The sequence below is a fragment of the Hemitrygon akajei genome, unplaced genomic scaffold (genome assembly GCF_048418815.1).
Source record: "Hemitrygon akajei unplaced genomic scaffold, sHemAka1.3 Scf000201, whole genome shotgun sequence".
Taxonomy (NCBI): Eukaryota; Metazoa; Chordata; class Chondrichthyes; order Myliobatiformes; family Dasyatidae; genus Hemitrygon; species Hemitrygon akajei.
The window spans coordinates 312283-330945 of record NW_027332086.1 but is presented as its reverse complement, the minus strand read 5'-3'; the positions used below and the strand labels follow the sequence as shown (position 1 = coordinate 330945).

The window sequence follows — 18663 nt, the reverse complement described above, 5'->3', positions numbered from 1 at the left end:
ATCCACATTCTGAGAAATCTTGCCACTGCCACTTCCTCAAGACACTAATCATATAATTTAAAATCAACTGCAAGTCTATTAATGCTGTTTGTAAACCACGTAATGTGTTTTAACGACTGAAAGCTTAAAATCCTCATCAATCTGCCCACTGTTTGACCTATTAATTGTAAATTGCAATTAAAACCTCTAATCTATAAAGCTACGTCATCTGTATATTGTGATTTACCCAGGGTATCCCATTTTCCCATCTCAGAGAAAATATCATTAATCATAATATTAAATAATGAAGGGCTACAAATACTGCCTTGTGGGATCCCATTCTCTATCTCATAGAAACACAAACATAACATGCCGACCGATACTTGGACAGTCCATCCAAAAAAAACTCAAAAAAATTATACAATGTCCCCCTCACTCCTAATTTAATCAAAAGTCCTTTCTTCCATATCATTTCCCTTTTCAGTATCAAGAAATACTGCTATTACAACATCTTTATTTAATTGTTTTCCGAATATCATCTTCCAAGTCTAAAACTGAATCTAATGTCATTTCACCCTTCCAAAATCCACTCTAATAAAACACTTTATCACCACTCTTTCCAAAATATAACTCAAGCGCTTGATTACCATACATTCCATAAGTTTACATAAATGAGACATTCACGATATAGGCCCATAACTAGAAGGATCAGATGGGGATCTGCCAGGTTTTAGAATTGGCACGACTATTTCCATTTTCCATGAGGAAAGTAGATGCACAATTCAAACATTTAATATTTTCACAAAAGCGAATTAGAAACAATTACAATTTCAAATATCACTCTTTCCTGGGAACACCTGACCTGCATTATTAATAGACTTCTTAAATTCATACAAAGAAATCTCTCCATCAGTGATACTATCATTGCTACAGCTGACTTCCAGCACATCATTCCAGCAGTGAAAAACAGATCCCTACATTGTTTAACTTCTTCACTTAAATTATCCTGATTATGAATCTCAGCAAATGACCCAGCCAGTAACACAACCTCCCCTGTTTCAGTAACAATCATTTTGCCCTCATTAATCATCACTGGAATATTATGATACCCACAAATCCCCCCATTTTCCAAATTATATCCCAAACAATTCCAAGTTTGATATCCCTTCCAATATTATCTCCATATAACCTCCAGTAAATCACCTCACAACGGCCTTTGCCCTTTAATTGTCAATAATGTAACTCGGAGACTGATGAACCATCACATAAAAACTCACATTTCTCCCAATTTGCTTCCTGTCCCGTTATAAATCCAAATCCAAACTCATAAGGTCAGGAAGGCTGACTGACGTTTACATAAACTAATCACCCTCTGAGTTCCCATTTGAGTGACAGGCACCACAGCCAGTGACAGCAGGGGTCTGTGTTAAGTCTGAGCTACGATAGGCTGGAAGAAATCGGCCCATGAGCAGCCCCTCCTCTTCCGCTCCATCGCCATGGCGGAGATCAGCGATTCGCTTCTGTCGGTGTCGCCGGCCTCGGCGCCCACAAGGACGGGTGTGATTCCCCTTCGCGCCTCGGTGGGTCTGTTTCGGTGACGTCTGTGGTGGCTGACGAAACATGCTTCGACAGGGAGCGAGCGAGGACAAATGACTACAACTCCCAGAAGGCCCCACTGATGACGTTGTGGTGTTGTTCAGGGGTAAGTTATCAAAGAAAATGGAGGAAAATGTAATGCATTACGTTTTCTGTACTGTGTCGTGCCTTCAATTAAATTAAATTAAAAGAGATTCCAGCGAGAAATAGATAGAACATAGGACAATACAGCACAGTAAAGGCCCTTCGGCCCACAATGTTGTGCCGACCCTTAAACTCTGCCTCCCTAAGGTTAAATTCCTCCATATACCTGTCCAGTAGCCTCTTAAACTTCACTAGTGTATCTGCCTCCATCACTGACTCAGGCAGTGCATTCCACGCACCAGCCACTCTCTTGAGTATAAAATCTTCCTCTAATATCCTCCTTGAACTTCCCTCCCCTTACCTTAAAGCCATGTCCTCGTGTATTGAGCAGTGGTGCCCTGGGGAAGAGGCGCTGGCTATCTATCTATTCCCCTTAATATCAACTATATCTCTATCATTTCTCCTCTCATCCTCCTTCTCTCCAGAGAGTAAAGCCCTAGCTCCCTTAATCTCTGATCATAATCCATGCTCTCTAAATCAGGCAGCATTCTGGTAAATCTCCTCTGTACCCTTTCCAGTGCTTCCACATCCTTCTTATGGTGAGGTGACCAGAACTGGACAGAGTACTCCAAGTGTGGCCCAACCAGAGTTTTATAGAGCTGCATCGTTACATCGCGTCTCTTAAACTCTATCCCTCGACTTATGAAAGCTAACACCCCATAAGCTTTCTTAAATACTCTGTCTACCAGTGAGGCAACTTTCAGGGATCTGTGGACATGTAGCCCCAGATCCCTCTCCTCCTCCACACTTCCAAGTATCCTGCCATTTACTTTGTACTCTGCCTTGGAGTTTGTCCTTCCAAAGTGTACCACCTCACACTTCTCCAAGTTGAACTCTATCTGCCACTTCTCAGCCCTCTCCTGCATCCTATCAATGTCTCTCTGCAATCTTTGAAAATCCTCTGCAATATCCACAACACCACCAACCTTTGTGTCTTCTGAAAACTTGCCAACCCATCTTTCTACCCCCACATCCAGGTCGTTAATAAAAATCTCGAAAAGTAGGGGTCCCAGAACTGATCCTTGTGGGACACCACTAGTCACAACCCTCCAATCCAAATGTACTCCCTCCACCACAACTCTCTGCTTTCAGCAGGCAAGCCAATTCTGAATCCACCTGGTCAAACATCCCTGGATCCCATGCCTTCTGACTTTCTGATTAAGCCTACCGTGTGGAACCTTATCAAATGCATTACTAAATCCATGTAGATCACATCCACTGCACTACCCTTATCTATATACCTGGTCACCTTCTAGAAGAACTCCATCAGGCTTGTCAGACACGTTCGGCCCTTCAGAAAGCCATGCTGACTGTCACTGATCAGACCATGATTCTCTAAATGCCAATAAATCCTATCTTTGTGAATCTTTTCCAACAGCTTTCCCACCACAGATGTAAGGCTCAATGGTCTATAATTATCCGGACTATCCCTACTACCCTTTTTGAACAAGGGGACAACATTCGCCTCCCTCCAATCTTCTGGGACCATTCCCGTGGACAATGAGGACATAATGATCCTAGCCAGAGGCTCAGCGATCTATTTCCTCGCCTCAGATGCAGAACTGGGAAGTGGCAGATGGAGTTCAACACAGATGAAGAGATTCATTTCTGCAGGTCAAATTTGAACACAGAATATAATATTAATGGTAAGACTCTTGACAGTGTGGAGGGTCAGAGAGATCTTGGGGTCCATGTCCATACGACACTCAAAGCTGCTGTGGAGATTGGCAGTGTTGTTAGGAAGGCGTCTGGTGTGATGGCCTTCATCAAACGTGGGATTGAGTTCAAGAGCTGTGAGGTAATGTTGAAGCTATATTTTTCCTAAACTGTACATAAGTAATTGTACCCCAACACGGCAGGGCTGTGGGCTTAGTTGGACCCCACTTGAGAGTCCTGTGTTCAGTTCTGGTGACCTCACTACAGGAAGGATGTGGATACTATAGAGAGTGGAGAGTAGATTTACAAGGATATTGCTCTTGGATTGGAGAGCATGCCTTATGAGAATAGATTGAGTGAACTTGGCCTTTCCTTCTTGGAGCGACGGAGGATGAGAGGTGACCTGATAGAGGTGTATAAGATGATGAGAGGCTTTGACCATGTGGATAGCCAGAAGCATTTTCCCAGGCTTGAAGTGACTAACACGAGGGGACGTAGTTTTAAGCTGCTTGGAAGTCGGTACCGAGGGAATGTCAGGGTAAGTTTCTTACACAGAGAGTGGTGGGTGCATGGAATGGGCTGCCTGCAGCGATGGTGGAGGTGGATACAATAGGATATTTTAAGAGATTCTTAGATAAGTTCATGGAGCTTAGACACATAGAGGGATATACGATCAGGAAATCCTAGGCAGTCTCTAGAGTAGGTTACATGGTCGGTACAACATTGTGGGCTGAAGAGCCTGTAATGTGCTGTAGATTTCTGTGTTCTGTGTCAAAGACAGGCAGAGGGATTAGTTTAAATGGACAGGAGGACAGCATGGAAAGGTTGGGCCGAAAGGCCTGTGTTAGTGCCATAAGGGAGGGGTTCTGTCCCAACCATCGACTCTATTCCCCTCAACAGATGCTGCCTGACTTGACAACGTTCTTGAAAAGTTGCATTCAGTTCCGCTTAGCATTCTGTACAAAGGATGTTTTGTGCTGGAAGAGTGCAGAGGAGATTCATCATGATTGAGGGGGCTTGTGTTCATAAGTCCATAAGGCATAGAAACAGAATTAGGCCATTCAGCCCATTGAGTCAGCCACCTTCCCATCATGGCTGATCCCAGATCGCACTCAATTCCAGATATCTGACCTCCCGCCATATCCTTTGATGCCCTGACTGATCAGGAAACGATCAACTTCCGCCTTGAATATACCTACACACTCGGCCTCCACCACAGTCTGTGGCAGAGCATTCCACAGATCCAATACACCTTGGCTAATAAAAAAAATATCCTGCTTACCTCTGTTTGAAAAGGTGGCCCCTCAACTTTGTGGCTGTGCCCCACCACAGGTAATACCTTCTCCACATCCACCTTATCCAGTCCTTTCAACATTCGGTAGGTTTCAATGAGATGCCCCTGCATTTTTCTGAGTTCCAGTGAGCACAGGGTCAAAGCTGCCAAGTGCTCCTCATATTTTAACCCCTTCATTCCCGAAATCATCCTAGTGAACCTCCTCTGGACTCTCTCCAATGACAACACATCCTGTCTGAGATATGGGGCCCAACACTGTTGACAATACTCCAAGTGCGGCCTGACTCTTGTCTTATAAAGCCTCAGCATTATCTCTTTGCTGTTATATTCATGGGGCGAGATTGGACTGTGATGATCTACAGGGGGATCTTGGAATCCGAGTTCATAACTCCCAGATAGTGGTTCCATTGTCAGACAGTTATGTTGCAGTTGTATAAATCTCTAGTTTAACCACATCTGGAGAATTGCATTCGAATGCAGGAATAATGTGTAGGTTTTGGATGGTGAGTGGAAGAGGCTTAACAGGATGCTGCCTGGGTAAAGTGAGACCGGACAATCTCGGGTAATTTTCTCCGGAGTGCCAGAGGCTGAGGGAGGTCTGACAGGCGTTTACAGGAATGTGAGAGACACAGACAGAGTGGACAGCCGGGATTTTTTCTCTAAGGAGGAAATGTCCAATGCCAGTGGGCATGCACTTCAGGAGAAAGGGGGAACACATCCTCATTGGTCCTTTTTGCACTATTGAAGTATTTTGTAATTTAGTTCATTTTGTATCTTTTCTCTGCATAGCTGCTGTTAAAAAAAAACAATTAGAAAAGACAATGATGTTAAAAACCTGACTGAGGATGTTTAAAGGAGATTTGCGTTTCAAGTTTTGTTTTTCATTCCCATAGTGGTGGGTGTCTGGAGTGAATGTCAGGGGTTGTGGGGGAGGCAGATGTGATGGAGGCTATTAGATACCACGTGAATGTGAGGAGAATGGAAGGATGTGTTCCTTGTGTAGGCAGAAGGGATTGGTTTAGTAAGGCATGAAGTGACCAGTTCAATTGGTTCAGAACAACCCAGTGAGCAGAAGGGCCTGTTCAAGGACAAGTACAGCAAGCAGAGCAGGTAAACTGGATAAAGTGATCCCACTCAGAGAACAGACTGTGACATCAGTGGATATATGCCGGCATCACAGTTCTCTCACCAAAGACACTTCACTGCTGGATAAAATGAAGTTTGTGATGTTTATAACCGATGTAGTGAATTGTACTGCTCAGACATCTCATCCTACTGAAGAAATTAAAATTATTGTGAAATCTGCAGAAAGGGATCTCGGTGTAACTGGTGTTTTGTGGGAAGCTTCAAATGAAGTTTTGTTGGGTGGGGTATCTGTATCCCAGTCTACTTGTGAACATACATAATAGTATTAAAATATATCAATGAAATGCAATAAATCTGATTTATAATGGTCAAGACTTTAAGAAGTTTATTTCTGATTTGTCAGACTCTTCCGATGTTATATCTGTTCAGGAAACCTGCACATTTTAAGTTTTTATTCCTGTGCACGGAATATATTTTCGTTTGGCTTGACAGGGTAGTTGGCGGAGGGGTGATGTTGCCAGTTTTATAAGGAAAGGGGCAGGGTATAGAGTTGTGAATGGGTATAAATTGTATGACACACTTATAGAAATTCTTGATTCAACAGGTATATATGTAGCTTCTTGTGTGAAAATATTAACTTTTTGGATTGTATTTCGAGGTTTGGCCATCCATTTTCCTCCTGGAAAATGGTTGTTGTCATAGTGTCCATTCTAAAACCTTCAGCTCCCCGTCTGATCCTCCTTGTTTTAGGCCAATATCATGAACGTCTCATTTATGAAAACTTGTGGAATGTGTGGTAATCGAGAGTTGCATTACATTTTTGATAAAAGTGTTGATTTCACGTTTTATCAGATGGGAATTTGGGAAACTTTTAAATCAGTTTTGGGTTTGGAAGATCATATTAGGAAACACAGTTAAATGAAGATCAACACGTACTAACAAGCTGGAGGAACTCAGCAGGTCAGGCAGCATCCGTGGAAACGAGCAGTCAACGTTTCGGGACGAGGCCCTTCGTCAGGACTGAAGAAGGAGGGGGCAGGAGCCCTACAAAGAAGGTGGGTGTGGGTGGGAAGGAGAAGTCTGGTAGGTGCCAGGTGAAAAACCAATCAGAGGAAAGATCGAGGGGTGGGGGAGGGGAAGCACGGAGGGATAGGCAGGAAAGGTGAAGAAGGAATGTAAGGGGAAAGCACTATGGGTAGTAGAAGAAGACAGAATCATGAGATAGGCAGCTGGAAGAGGAGGCGGAGTGAAACTGGGATAGGGGAAGGGAGGAGGGGGTAATTACCGGAAGTTGGAGAATTTGGTGTTCATACCAAGGGGCTGGAGACTACCCAGACGGTATATGAGGTGTTGCTCCTCCAACCTGGTTTAGCCTCATCATGGCAGTAGAGGAGGCCATGTATGGACATATCCGAATGGGAATGTGAAGCAGAGTTGAGGTGAATGGCAACCGGGGGATACTGTCTATTGTGGTGGACGGAGCGGAGGTGCTCGACGAAGCGGTCCCCCAATCTGCGTCGGGTCTCGCCGATGTAGAGGAGGCCGCACCGGGAGCACCGGATGCAATAGATGACCCCAGCAGACTCACAAGTGAAGTGTTGCCTCACCTGGAAGGACTGTCTGGGGCCCTGAATGGTGGTAAGAGAGAAGTTGTAGGGACAGGTGTAGCACTTACGCTTGCAGGGATAAGTACCCGGTGGGAGATCTGTGGGGAGGAACGTGTGGACCGGGCAGTCGCGGAGGGAACGATCACTGCGAAAAGCAGAGAGGCTTAGAGAGGGAAAGATGTGCTTAGTGGTGGGGTCCTGTTGAAGGTGGCGGAGGTAATATGCTGGATCCGGAGGCTGGTGGGGTGGTAGGTGAGGACGAGGGGAACACGGTCCCTGTTATGGTGACGGGAGGATGGGGTGAGGGCCGGAATGCATCCGGTGCTCCCGGTGTGGCCATCCACACCGCAAATGCCATTAGCCCAGGAGTCAGTGTAGATGTGGATTGGTCCGGTGGTGTTTTGGAGGGGGAGGGCTACTGCTGCCAGCTCGGCAAGTTGACTGGAACCCCCCTCCCTCTCTGTGGTTAATTTTGCCCGTGGCGGGATGAAGTGCTGCCGCTGTCCACAATGGTCTCCCCCTTTCCAGCGGCTGGAGCCGTCTGTGAACCAGGAGTGCAGTTTGTCGTCGGGATCGAGGGAATCGAAGGGTTGACCCCAACACGCTGAGGAGGGTTGTACCTTGGGGATGTCCAGGGCAGGGTTCTGGGACTGGGGGAAAGCCATGACTTGTTCATGGGGGCGGCTGACCCCTTCAGGACCGGGTTCAGCCCGCTCCGCAATGTAGCTTCCACTGGACAATGGAGGACGGCCCTCTTTGTGGGAGGAATCAGGGGACTTGACCCATCGCATTATGGGGAGGTGAGGGCGGAGGACGACAGGGTCGGGGCCTGTTTGGTGTTCTGTGTCGATGAACGCCAGGTAACAGGCTAGTAGCTGGCGCTCGAAGGGGCTGTAGCGCGCTATGCGGCGGGGTTGCCTGGGAGGATGGTGTGCTGGGCACCTGTATCGACAAGTGCCATCCACCTCTGCGTGTTTCCCTTTCCCCAGTGTACTACGACAGGTATATGTGGCCTCAGGTCCCCCGGGCGGGAGAGGGCGAGAGAGCAAATGCGCCGGGGGCCCTGACCTTCATCCTATGGGGGGGGGGGGAGGGAGAAGGTCTGCCACCCCTGTGGTGAGGCGCCTTGGTGGTTGAGGTGGGGCATTTCCCGTCTCAGGAAATGTCTGAGTTCTGTCCTCAGGCAATTTCAGGTAAAGGAGGTGCAGAGGGTGGGTTGGTGTGGGCATGGGTCTGGCTGGGTTGGGCGGTCTGGCTGGTCTTGTTGTAGCTAGGTTTGCCCCTGCAATGCAGAGAACGAAGTGAGATTTGGGAGAAGAAAGACGGGGGAGTGGGGAGAGGAAAGAAGGGGGAGTGGGGCCTGGGGGAGAGATTAGGGAGAGAGGGCAATAGAAGAGAGAAGGGAGTGTGGGGTCCGGGAGAGAGACGGGGAGTGGATATGAAGAGACGGGGTAGTATAAGTGAAAAGGGAGTGTAGGGGGGAAAAGAGAGTGAGAGAGAGAGAAGGGAGAGTGGGGATTGAAAGATGGAGAAGACAGAGGGGGGAGATGAAGAGAGATAAGGAAGAATAGGGAATAGGTGAAGAGTAAGGAACAGTGTGGTGTGGAAGAGGAATTCCGGCGGAAGGGGAGTACAACAGTGTCACTCCACTCTTCAGGAAGCGAGAGAGGCAGAGGGAAGGAAACCGAAGGCCAGCTGGTCTGACCTCAGTGTTTGGGAAGATATTGGATTCGATTATTAAGGATGATGTCTCAGGGAACTTTGGGCAAATGATAAAAAGAGCCGGAGTCAGCATAGTTTCCTGAGAAATCTGTTGAAATTCATTGAAGAAATAACAGGCGGGATAGACAAAGGACAATCGGTTGATGTTGTGTACTTTGAATTTCAGGCCTTTGAAAAGGTGGCAGACATGAGGCTGTTTAACAAGCTACGAGCCCATGATATTACAGAAAGAGTCCAGCACAGATAAAGCAGTGGCTGATTGACAGGAGGCAGAACGTGTGAATAAATGGAGCATTTTCTGTCTGGCTGCAGATGTCCAATGGCATTCTACAGGGGTCTGTGATGGGACCGATTATTCTCTGCTATATGGCGATGACTCAGATGATGTATTTGATGGCTTTGTTGCAAAGTCTGCAGAGGACATGAACAGAGATGGAGGGAAAGGTAGTTCTGAGGACGTAGAGAGGCCACAGAAGGAGCTGGACAGATTAGGATTGGAAACGGCAGATGGAATACAGAGCATTCATTTCATGAGGACTAAAAGGTAAAAGCAAGGACGAAATGCTGGAACATTAAAAAGCTCTGGTGAGGCCTCACTTGTAGTATTTTGAGCAGGTTTGAGCTCCTTGTCTTAGAAAGGATGTGCTGAATCTCCAGGGGGTTCAGAGGAGGTGCACGAAAATGGTTCCAGTATTGAATAGTTTGTCATATCACCATTGATGTCTCTGGGCCAGAATTCAGAAAAATAAGGGGTGCACTCGTTGAAGGAGGAGCCTTGATAGAGTGGATGTGGGCAGGATTTTTCCTGTGATTGGTGGGTCTAAGACCCGATGAGCCATAACAGAGGGCATCCTGTTAGAACGGAAATGAGGAGGAATTTCTTTAGCCAGAGTGGAGAATCTATGGGATTCTTTGCCACAGGCAACGGTGGAGGCCGAGTCTCTCTGTACATGTACTACAGAAGGTCATATATTACTGATTGTTCAGGGTGTGAAAGGATACGGGGAGAAGACAGGAGATTGGGTCTGGGACGAAATTGGATCAACCAGGATGATATGGTGATATGTTAAAGCAGAGTCGATGGGCCGAATGTCCTAATCTGCTCCTGCACCTTATGGTCTTATGGACTATCTGCCTTTTGAACACTTCTGTCTCTTCGGAATGTGTATATCCTGCGCTTTCTGAATTGCTTCCCGAAATTCCACCCAGTCTTGCTTTGACGTTATCGGTGCCAAAGGTCTTTTCCAATCACTTTTGGCCAGCTCCTCTCTCACGCCTCTGCAGTTTCCTTCATTCCACTGCAACACTGCATCTACGTTGTGCTTCCCCTTCTCAAACTGCAAATTCAATCCCAGTTCATTGCATCACACCCTACCCAGAATAGCAGATCCCTTAGTGCAGTGGTCCCCAGCCACCGGGCCGCGAGGGAACGATATGATTTGGCGATAGTGGGTTTAACCACGAGCTGCTCTCTGAAGCCACCTCGCAGGCATTCTAGAAATTCTCCCTCGGGGCATCCAGCACCATCCGGGTTTTCCCAATCTATTTGTGTACTGAAATCCCACATGACTATTGTAACGTTGACCCACTGACTTGCATTTTCTATCTCCCGTTGTAGTTTGTAGACTACATCCTTACTACTGTTTGGGGGTCTGCACATACCTTCCACCAGGGTTTTCTTTGCACTTGCAGTTCCTTAGCTCTACCCACAACGACTCAGCACCTTCCGACCCTATGCCAGCTCTTTCTGATGGTTTGATTTTATTATGTTTACCAACAGGGCCACGCTTTCAGTGATGCCCACAACCTCATGTATGCCAGTCTGTAGCTCTTCCTCCACGTCAGTTTGTACAATACGCGCATTCAAATGTAATACCTTCAGTCCTGTGTTCAGCCTTTTAGATTCTGTGCGTCTTTTCCATTGCAACTCATCCTGTCGACTGCCAGGTTGCCCTATCAGCAGCCTCTCATTGCCGGCAGTCTCACAACATACTGTCTCTGTCTACAAACCAACTACCTCATCCTCGGCGGTAGCACATCGGTTCCCAAACCCCTTACCTAACTCACAAAATTTCTTTTCAGGGCCTGCTGACATTTTCTACCTGTCATTGGTTCCAATATTTACCAACAAGTCTGGTTGCTCGCCCTCCCCCTTTAGAATGCCAGGGACCTGATCGGAGTCATCCCTGTCCCTGGCACCTGGGCACATCTCACCATCCGGGTGTCTCTATCGCCACCACAGAACCGCTGGTCGTTGGTTGACAACAGGAGGAACTCTAACCCTGTTACGGCGGAGGGAGGATCGGGTGAGAGTTAATGTTCTGGAAATGGAGGGGTTGCCTCATGGATCAGAGGGAATGAAAGGTTGGAGAGGCTTCAGTTGTTTCCTCTGTAGCGATGGGGACTGAGGGGAGACCAGAGGCAGACTGAGGCTGAGTAGAGATCTGAGAGAAGAGAACCGACATCATTTGTTCACGAGGTGAATATCTCAATTACCAGAGGATGTGATTTCAAGGTGAGTGTGGGACAGTTCAAAGATGATGTTTACCTGTGCCCCGGTACTCCACTCTGCTCCACAGTCCTCTCTCTCTCTCCCTTTCTCCCTCTCACTCCCCCTTAACTCTCTTATCTCTCCGTCTCTCTCTCTCTCACTCTCTCTATACATATACAATTCCTCAATTTCCCTATCTCATCTTTTTCTCATCCGTTCTCTTTTGCACCCTCCCACTCTTTTCTCCAAACATTCTTCCCTACACAGTCACTAACCTGCATCTATCCCTTATTGTCTCTTCCTCCGTTTATGCCTAACCTTTCGCTTGCCTCTCGTTTTCTCCCCAATTCCCCCTTTCCTGTAGCTTGCTGTCTCCGCCACCCACCCGTCCAGACCAGCACCCCTCCCTCACCCCGCACTGTGATGACGGTTTTACACACTCAATGGATTACAGATGCTGTATAATTTCTCGTCGGTTGGAAAGATTCAATGTTCTCTCAGAAGATAAAGGCTTGTGGTTTCTGGGAGAGGCCTGTTAGTTTCCGTTTAGTGTGCTACAGAATAGGCGGCGGAGGAGTGTGGAGAAGGGGGGAGAGGGAGGGTAAGTGAGGCGGTAAGAGAGGGGAAAGGAGAGGGGTAGAGAGAAGTGGAAGAGAGAGAGAGACAGAGAGAGAAAGAGAGTGACAGGCAGAGAGAATGAGAGAGGGGGGAGAGAGAGAGAAGAGGAAAGGAGAGGTGAGCATAAATTGGGACATTTGCTTTCAATGAATCAAGGTACAGTGATAACTTTTGATTCGCATCCCGTCCATAAAGATCAATTCATCACCTCGGGACAGGGAGTGCGGGGTTGCGAAATGTGAGGGACAATTAATTAAATGAACGAATCATACAGACCAATTAATCACAACTGCATTAGGGAGATTGTGAAGTTAGTGGTCCATCTCTCAGGAAGTCAGAATGTTCGACGTGTGTGGGGTCTTTGATAACGTGGACTGTTTTATTGAGGCAGAGAGATGTGTAAACAGTGTCCACAGTTTCCATGATGTACTGAACTTGTTCACAGCTCTCTGCAGTGTTTCCGGTGGTGGCCAGTGCTGTTGCCGTGACAACACGACTAGTTTCCTCACAGGATGTGTTCTGTAAAAATAGAACAGGCTGACTTCCTGTTGTCAGTAACCAGCTCTATTGTGTTGGTGAAATGGAGGGGGTGGGGAGGAGGTAGACTAAGGGATGATGAGATGTGGGGAGAAGTAAGTGTGTAGAAGGAGGAGAGATAGAACAGATAAAGAACTCGGGGGAAGTTGAGAAGCAGGAGATACTGGGAAGATGGAGAAACAAGACTAAATGGAACCAGACAGGAGAGGAATTTCACTCTCACCCTCTCCATCTCCCTCTCCATATCCGTCCCCCTCTCTCAATCCGCCCCCCTCTCTCACTCCCCCTCCTCTCTCCCCCTCTCTGTCTCCCTCTCACGCTCTCTCCATCACTCTCTCTGCCTCTCTCTTACTCTCTCTCTCTCTCTGTCTGCCTGTCTCTCACTCTCTCCACATCCACTCTCTCTTCCCCTCTCTGTCTGTCTCCCTCTCTCACTCTGTCATTCCCTCCCTCTGTCTCTCCCTCTCCCTCTCTTTGTCTCTCTCCCTCTCTCTCTCTCACTCTCTCTCTGTCTGTCTCTCTCTGTCCCTGTCGCTCACTCTCTCTCCCCACCCTCTCTGTGTCTCTCTCTCTTTCTCTCTGTCTCTGTCTCTTTCCCTCTCTCCATCTCTCCCTCTGTCTGTCTCTCTCTCACTCTGTTTGTCTCTCTCTCTATCTCCCACTCTCTCTCCCTCTCTGTTCCTCTCTCTCTGCCTGTCTCTCTCCATCTCTCCCTCTCTGTCTGTCCCTCTCTCTCTCTGTTCTTCACTCTCCCTCTCTCTGTCTGTCTCTCTCTCTCCCTCTCCCTGTGTCACTCTCTCCCCACCCTCTCTGTCTCCCTCTCTTTCTGTCTCTCTCCCTCACTCTCTCTCTGTCTCTCTCTCCCCACCCTCTTTCTCTGTCTCTCTCTCTCTCCCCCTCTCTCTCTCTCTGTCTCTCTCCCTCCTCTTTGTCTCTCTCTCACTCTCTGTTCCTCTCTCTCTGTCTCTAACTCTGTTCCTCTCTCTCTCTGTCTCTCTCCCTCTCTCTCTCTCCCTCTCTGTTCCTCTCTCACTCTCTGCTCCTCTCTCTCCGTCTCTCTGCCTGTCTCTCCATCTCTCCCTCTCTGTCTGTCCCTCTCTCTCTCTGTTGTTCACTCTCCCTGTCTCACCCTCTCCCCACCCTCTCTGTCTCCCTCTCTTCCTGTCTCTCTCCCTCACTCTCTCTCTGTCTCTCTCCCCACCCTCTTTCTCTGTCTCTCTCTCCCCCCCTCTCTCTCTCTCTCTCTCTCTCTCTCTCTCTCTCTCTCTCTCTCTCTCTCTCTCTCCCTCCTCTTTGTCTCTCTCACTCTCTGTTCCTCTCTCTGTCTCTCTCCCTCTCCCTCTCTCTCTCTCCCTCTCTGTTCCTCTCTCACTCTCTGCTCCTCTCTCTCCGTCTCTCTGTCTCTCTTTCCCTCTCCCTGTCTCACTCTCTCCCCACCCTCTCTGTCTCTCTCTCTGCCTGTCTCTCTGTCTCTTTCCCTCTCTCCCTCTGCCTGTCTCTGTCTCTCTCTCTCTCTTTCACTCTCCCTCCCTCTCTTTCTGTCTCTCTGTCTCTCTCCCTCTATCTCTGTCTCTCACTCTCCCTCTCTCTACCACATTTCCTCTCTCTCCCTCTCTCTGTCTCACTCTTTCTGTCTCTCTCTCCCTTTCTCTCTCCCCCCTCTCTGTCTCTCTCTCCCTCTCCCTCTCACTCTCTCCCCACCCTCTCTTTCTGCCTGTCTCTGTCTCCTTCTCTCTCTCTGTATGTCGCTCTCCCTCTCTCTCTGTCTCTCCCTCTCTCTCTCTGCCTGTCTCGCTGTCTCTCTCTCTCTCCCAACCCTCTCTCTCTCTGTCTCTCTCCCTCTCAGTCTCCCTCTCTTTCTCTATGCCTGTCTCTCTCTTTCTGTCTCTCTGTCTCTCTCCCTCTCAGTCTCCCTCTCTTTCTCTATGCCTGTCTCTCTCTTTCTGTCTCTCTGTCTCTCTCCCTCTATCTCTGTCTCTCACTCTCCCTCTCTCTACCACATTTCCTCTCTCTCTCCCTCTCTCTGTCTCACTCTTTCTGTCTCTCTCTCCCTTTCTCTCTCCCCCCTCTCTGTCTCTCTCTCCCTCTCCCTCTCACTCTCTCCCCACCCTCTCTCTCTGCCTGTCTCTGTCTCTCTCCTTCTTTCTCTCTCTGTATCTCGCTCTCCCTCTCTGTCTCTCTCCCTCTCTCTGTTCCTCTCTCTCTCTGCCTGTCTCGCTGTCTCTCTCACTCTCTCCCAACCCTCTCTGTCTCTCTCCCTCTCAGTCTCCCTCTCTTTCTCTATGCCTGTCTCTCTCTTTCTGTCTCTCTGACTCTCTCCCTCTCTCTCTCTCCCTCTCCCTCTCTCTCTCACTCTCCCCACCCTCTGTCTCTCTCCCTCTTTCTCTCTCACTCTCTGTTCCTCTCTCCCCCTCTCTCTCTATCTCTCTCCCTCTGTCTCTCTCTATCTCTCCCTCTCTCTCTCACTCTCTCCCCACCCTCTCTCTCTGTCTATTCTCCTCTCTCTGTTCCTCTCTCTCTGCCTGTCTCTCTGTCTCTCACTCTCTCTCTTGCCCTCCTTCTCTCTCTCTCTCTCACTCCCTGTTCCTCTCTTTCTCTCACTCTCTCTCCTTCTCTGTCCCCCTCTCTCAATTCTCTCTGTCTCCCTCTCCCTCTCTCTCAATCTCTCACTCCCTCTCCCTCTGTCTTCATCAGTTTCTCCCTCTCTCTCCCTCTCTTTCTCACTCTCTTCGTCTCTCACTCTCTCTCTCTCTGTTCCTCTCTCTGTCTCCCTCTCTCTCTGTCTCTCCCTCTCTCTCTCTCTCCCTCTCTCCTTCTCTCTCTTCCTCTCTCTGTCTCTCTTCCACTGTTCCTCTCTCGCTGCCTCTCCCCCCTCTCTCTCTCTGTCTCTCTTTCTGTCAATCACTCTCTCCCCACGTGCTCTCTCTGTCTCTCACCCTCTCTGTCTCTCTCCCTCTCTCGATCTTCTCTTTCTCTGTCTCTCTCTTGCTCTCTCTTACTCTCCACACCCCCTCTCTCTCTCTGCGTGTCTCTCCTTCTCTCTCTCTGTACCATTGCTCTCCCTCACTCCCTGTCTCTCTCCCTCTCTCTCACTGTTCCTCTCTCTCCCTCTCTCTCTGTCTCTCTCCCTCCCTCTCCCTCTCCCCATCCTCTCTCTCTTTGCCTCTCTCTCTGTCTCACTCTCTCTCCAACACCCTCTCTGTCTCTCTCCCTCTCTCCGCCCCACTCTCTCTCTCACACTCCCTGTTCCTCTCTCTGTCAATCTGTCCCTCTCTCTCTCTGTTCCTCTCTCTCTGTCTCTCTCTCTCCTCCTCTCTCTCTGTCTCTCTCTCCCACTTTTCCTCTCTCTCTCTCCCCCTCTCTCTGTCTCTCTCTTTCTGTCTCTCTCACTCTCTTTCTGTCTCACTCCCTTCCTCTCTCTCCCTCTCTGTCTCTCTCTCCCTCTCTCTCAATCTCTCACTCCCTCTCCCTCTGTCTTCATCTGTCTCTCCCTCTCTGACTCCCTCTCTCTCACCCTCTCCCCACCCTGTCTCTCCCTCTCTTTCTCTCTGCCTCTTGTCTCTCTCTCACTGTTCCTCTCTCCCTCTCTCTGTCTCTCTCTTTCTGTCTCCGTCTCCCCCTCTCTCTATCTCTCCCTCTCTCTCTCACTCTCTTCCTACCCTCTGTCTCTCTCCCTCTCTGTTCCTCTCTCCCCCTCTCTCTCTATCTCTCCCCCTGTCTCTCTCTATCTCTCTCTTGTCTCTCTCCCACTCACTCTCCCTCTCTCTCTCACTCTCTCCCCACCCTCTCTCTCTGTCTCTCTCCCTCGCTCTCTGTTCCTCTCTCTCTGCCTGCCTCTGTCTCTCCCACTTTCTCTCTTGCCCTCCCTCTGTCTGTCTGTCTCACTCCCTGTTCCTCTCTCTCTCACTCTCTGTCCCTCTCTCTCTCACTCTCTGTCCCTCTCTCTCTCACTCTCTGTTCCTCTCTCTCTGTCTCTCTTCCTCTCTCCCTCTCTCTCTGTCTCTCTCTTCCACTTTTCCTCTCTCTCTGCCTCTCTCCCCCTCTCTCTCTTTCTGTCTCTCTCACTCTCTTTCTGTCTCTCTCCCTTTCTCTCTCTCCCTCTCCCTCTCACTCTCTCCCCACCCTCTCTCTCTCTACGTGTCTGTCTCTCCTCTCTCTGTGTATCGCGCTCTCCCTCTCTCTCTCTCTCTCTCTCTCTTGCTCTCCCACTCTCTCTGTCTCTCCCATTCCCTGTTCATCTCTCTCTCTCACTCTGTTCCTCTCTCTCTGTCTCTCTCCCTCTCCCCACTCTCTCTCTGTCTCTCACCCTCTCTGTCTCCCTCCCTCTCTCTGTCTCCCTCTCTTTCTCTGTCTCTGTCTCTCTCTCTCCCCACCCTCTCTCTCTGCCTGTCCTTCTCTCTCTGTATCTCGCTCTCCCTCTCTCTGTCTCTCTCCCTCTCTCTCCATCTCTCTCCCTCTGTCTCTCTCCCACTCTCCCTCCCTCTCCCTTTCTCTCTCTCCCCCTCTGTCTCTTTCTGTCTCTCTCCCTTTCTCTCTCTCCCCACCCTCTCTCTCTCTCTACGTGTCTGTCTCTCCTCTCTCTGTGTATCTCGCTCTCCCTCTCTCTCTCTCTACGTGTCTGTCTCTCCTCTCTCTGTGTATCTCTCTCTCTCCCTCTCTCTCTCTGTTCCTCTCTCTGCCTGATTCTCTGTCTCTCTCACTCTCTCTCTTGCTCTCCCACTCTCTCTCTCCCACTCCGTTCATCTCTCTCTCTCTCACTTTGTTCCTCTCTCTCTCCCACTCTCCCTCTCTCTCTCCCTCTCCTCTCTCTCTGCCTCTCTCCCCTTCTCTCTGTCTCACTCTTTCTCTCTCCATTTGTCTCTCCCCCTCTGTCTCTCTCTCCCTCTCCCTCTCCCTCTCTCCTCACCCTATCTCTCTCTGCCTGTCTCTGACTCTCCTCTCTCTCTGTATCTCGCTCCCTCTCTCTCTCCCTCTCTCCCTCTCTCTCTGTTCCACTCTCTCTGCCTGCCTCTGTCTCTCTCACTTTCTCTCTTGCCCTCCCTCTCTGTCTGTTCCTATCTCTGCCTGCCTCTGTCTCTCTCACTCTCTCTCTCTTGCCCTCCCTCTCTGTCTGTCTCTCACTCACTCCCTGTTCCTCTCTCTCATTCTCTGTCTCTCTCTGTCTCTCTCACTCTCTCCCCACTCTCTCTTTCTGTCTCTCTCCCTTTCTCTCTCTCCCCCCTCCCTCTCACTCTCTCCCCACCCTCTCTCTCTCTACGTGTCTGTCTCTCCTCTCTCTGTGTATCACGCTCTCCCTCTCTCTCTGCCTGTTTCACTGTCTCTCTCTCTCTCTCTTGCTCTCCCACTCTCTCTGTCTCTCCCACTCCCTGTTCATCTCTCTCTCACTCTGTTCCTCTCTCTCTGTCTCTCTCCCTCTCCCCACTCTCTCTCTCTCTCACCCTCTCTGTCTCCTTCCCTCTCTCTGTCTCCCTTTCTTTCTCTGTCTGTCTGTCTCTCTCTCTCTCCCCACCCTCTCTCTCTGCCTGTCCTTCTCTCTCTGTATCTCGCTCTCCCTCTCTCTGTCTCTCTCCCTCCCTCTCCCTCTCTCACTCTCTCTCTCTCTCCCCACCCTCTCTCTCTGTCTCCCTCTCTCTCTGTTCCTCTCTGCCTGCCTCTGTCTCTCTCACTCTCTCTCTTGCCCTCCCTCTCTGTCTGTCTCTCACTCACTCCCTGTTCCTCTCTCTCTCATTCTCTGTCTCTCTCACTCTCTGTTCATCTCTCTCTCACTCTCTCCCCACTCTCTCTCTCTGTCTCTCTCCCTTTCTCTCTCTCCCCCTCTGTCTCTCTCTGTCTCTCTCCCTTTCTCTCTCCCCACCCTCTCTCTCTACGTGTCTGTCTCTCCTCTCTCTGTGTATCTCTCTCTCCCTCTCTCTCTCTGTCCTTCTCTCTCTGCC

At 49.2% G+C, this 18663-nt stretch overlaps 1 protein-coding gene across 1 annotated transcript in view; it reads left to right on the top strand.

Annotated features, from left to right (window-relative positions):
• Positions 1–8036: 8036 nt before the first annotated feature.
• The window catches only part of LOC140724386 (zinc-binding protein A33-like), a 51399-nt gene continuing 40772 nt past the window's right edge, over positions 8037–18663 (top strand). Inside the window, exon 1 of the mRNA XM_073038833.1 lies at positions 8037–8222. Coding sequence (XP_072894934.1) covers positions 8037–8222 — 186 coding nt within the window. The remainder of the gene's footprint in view (positions 8223–18663) is intronic.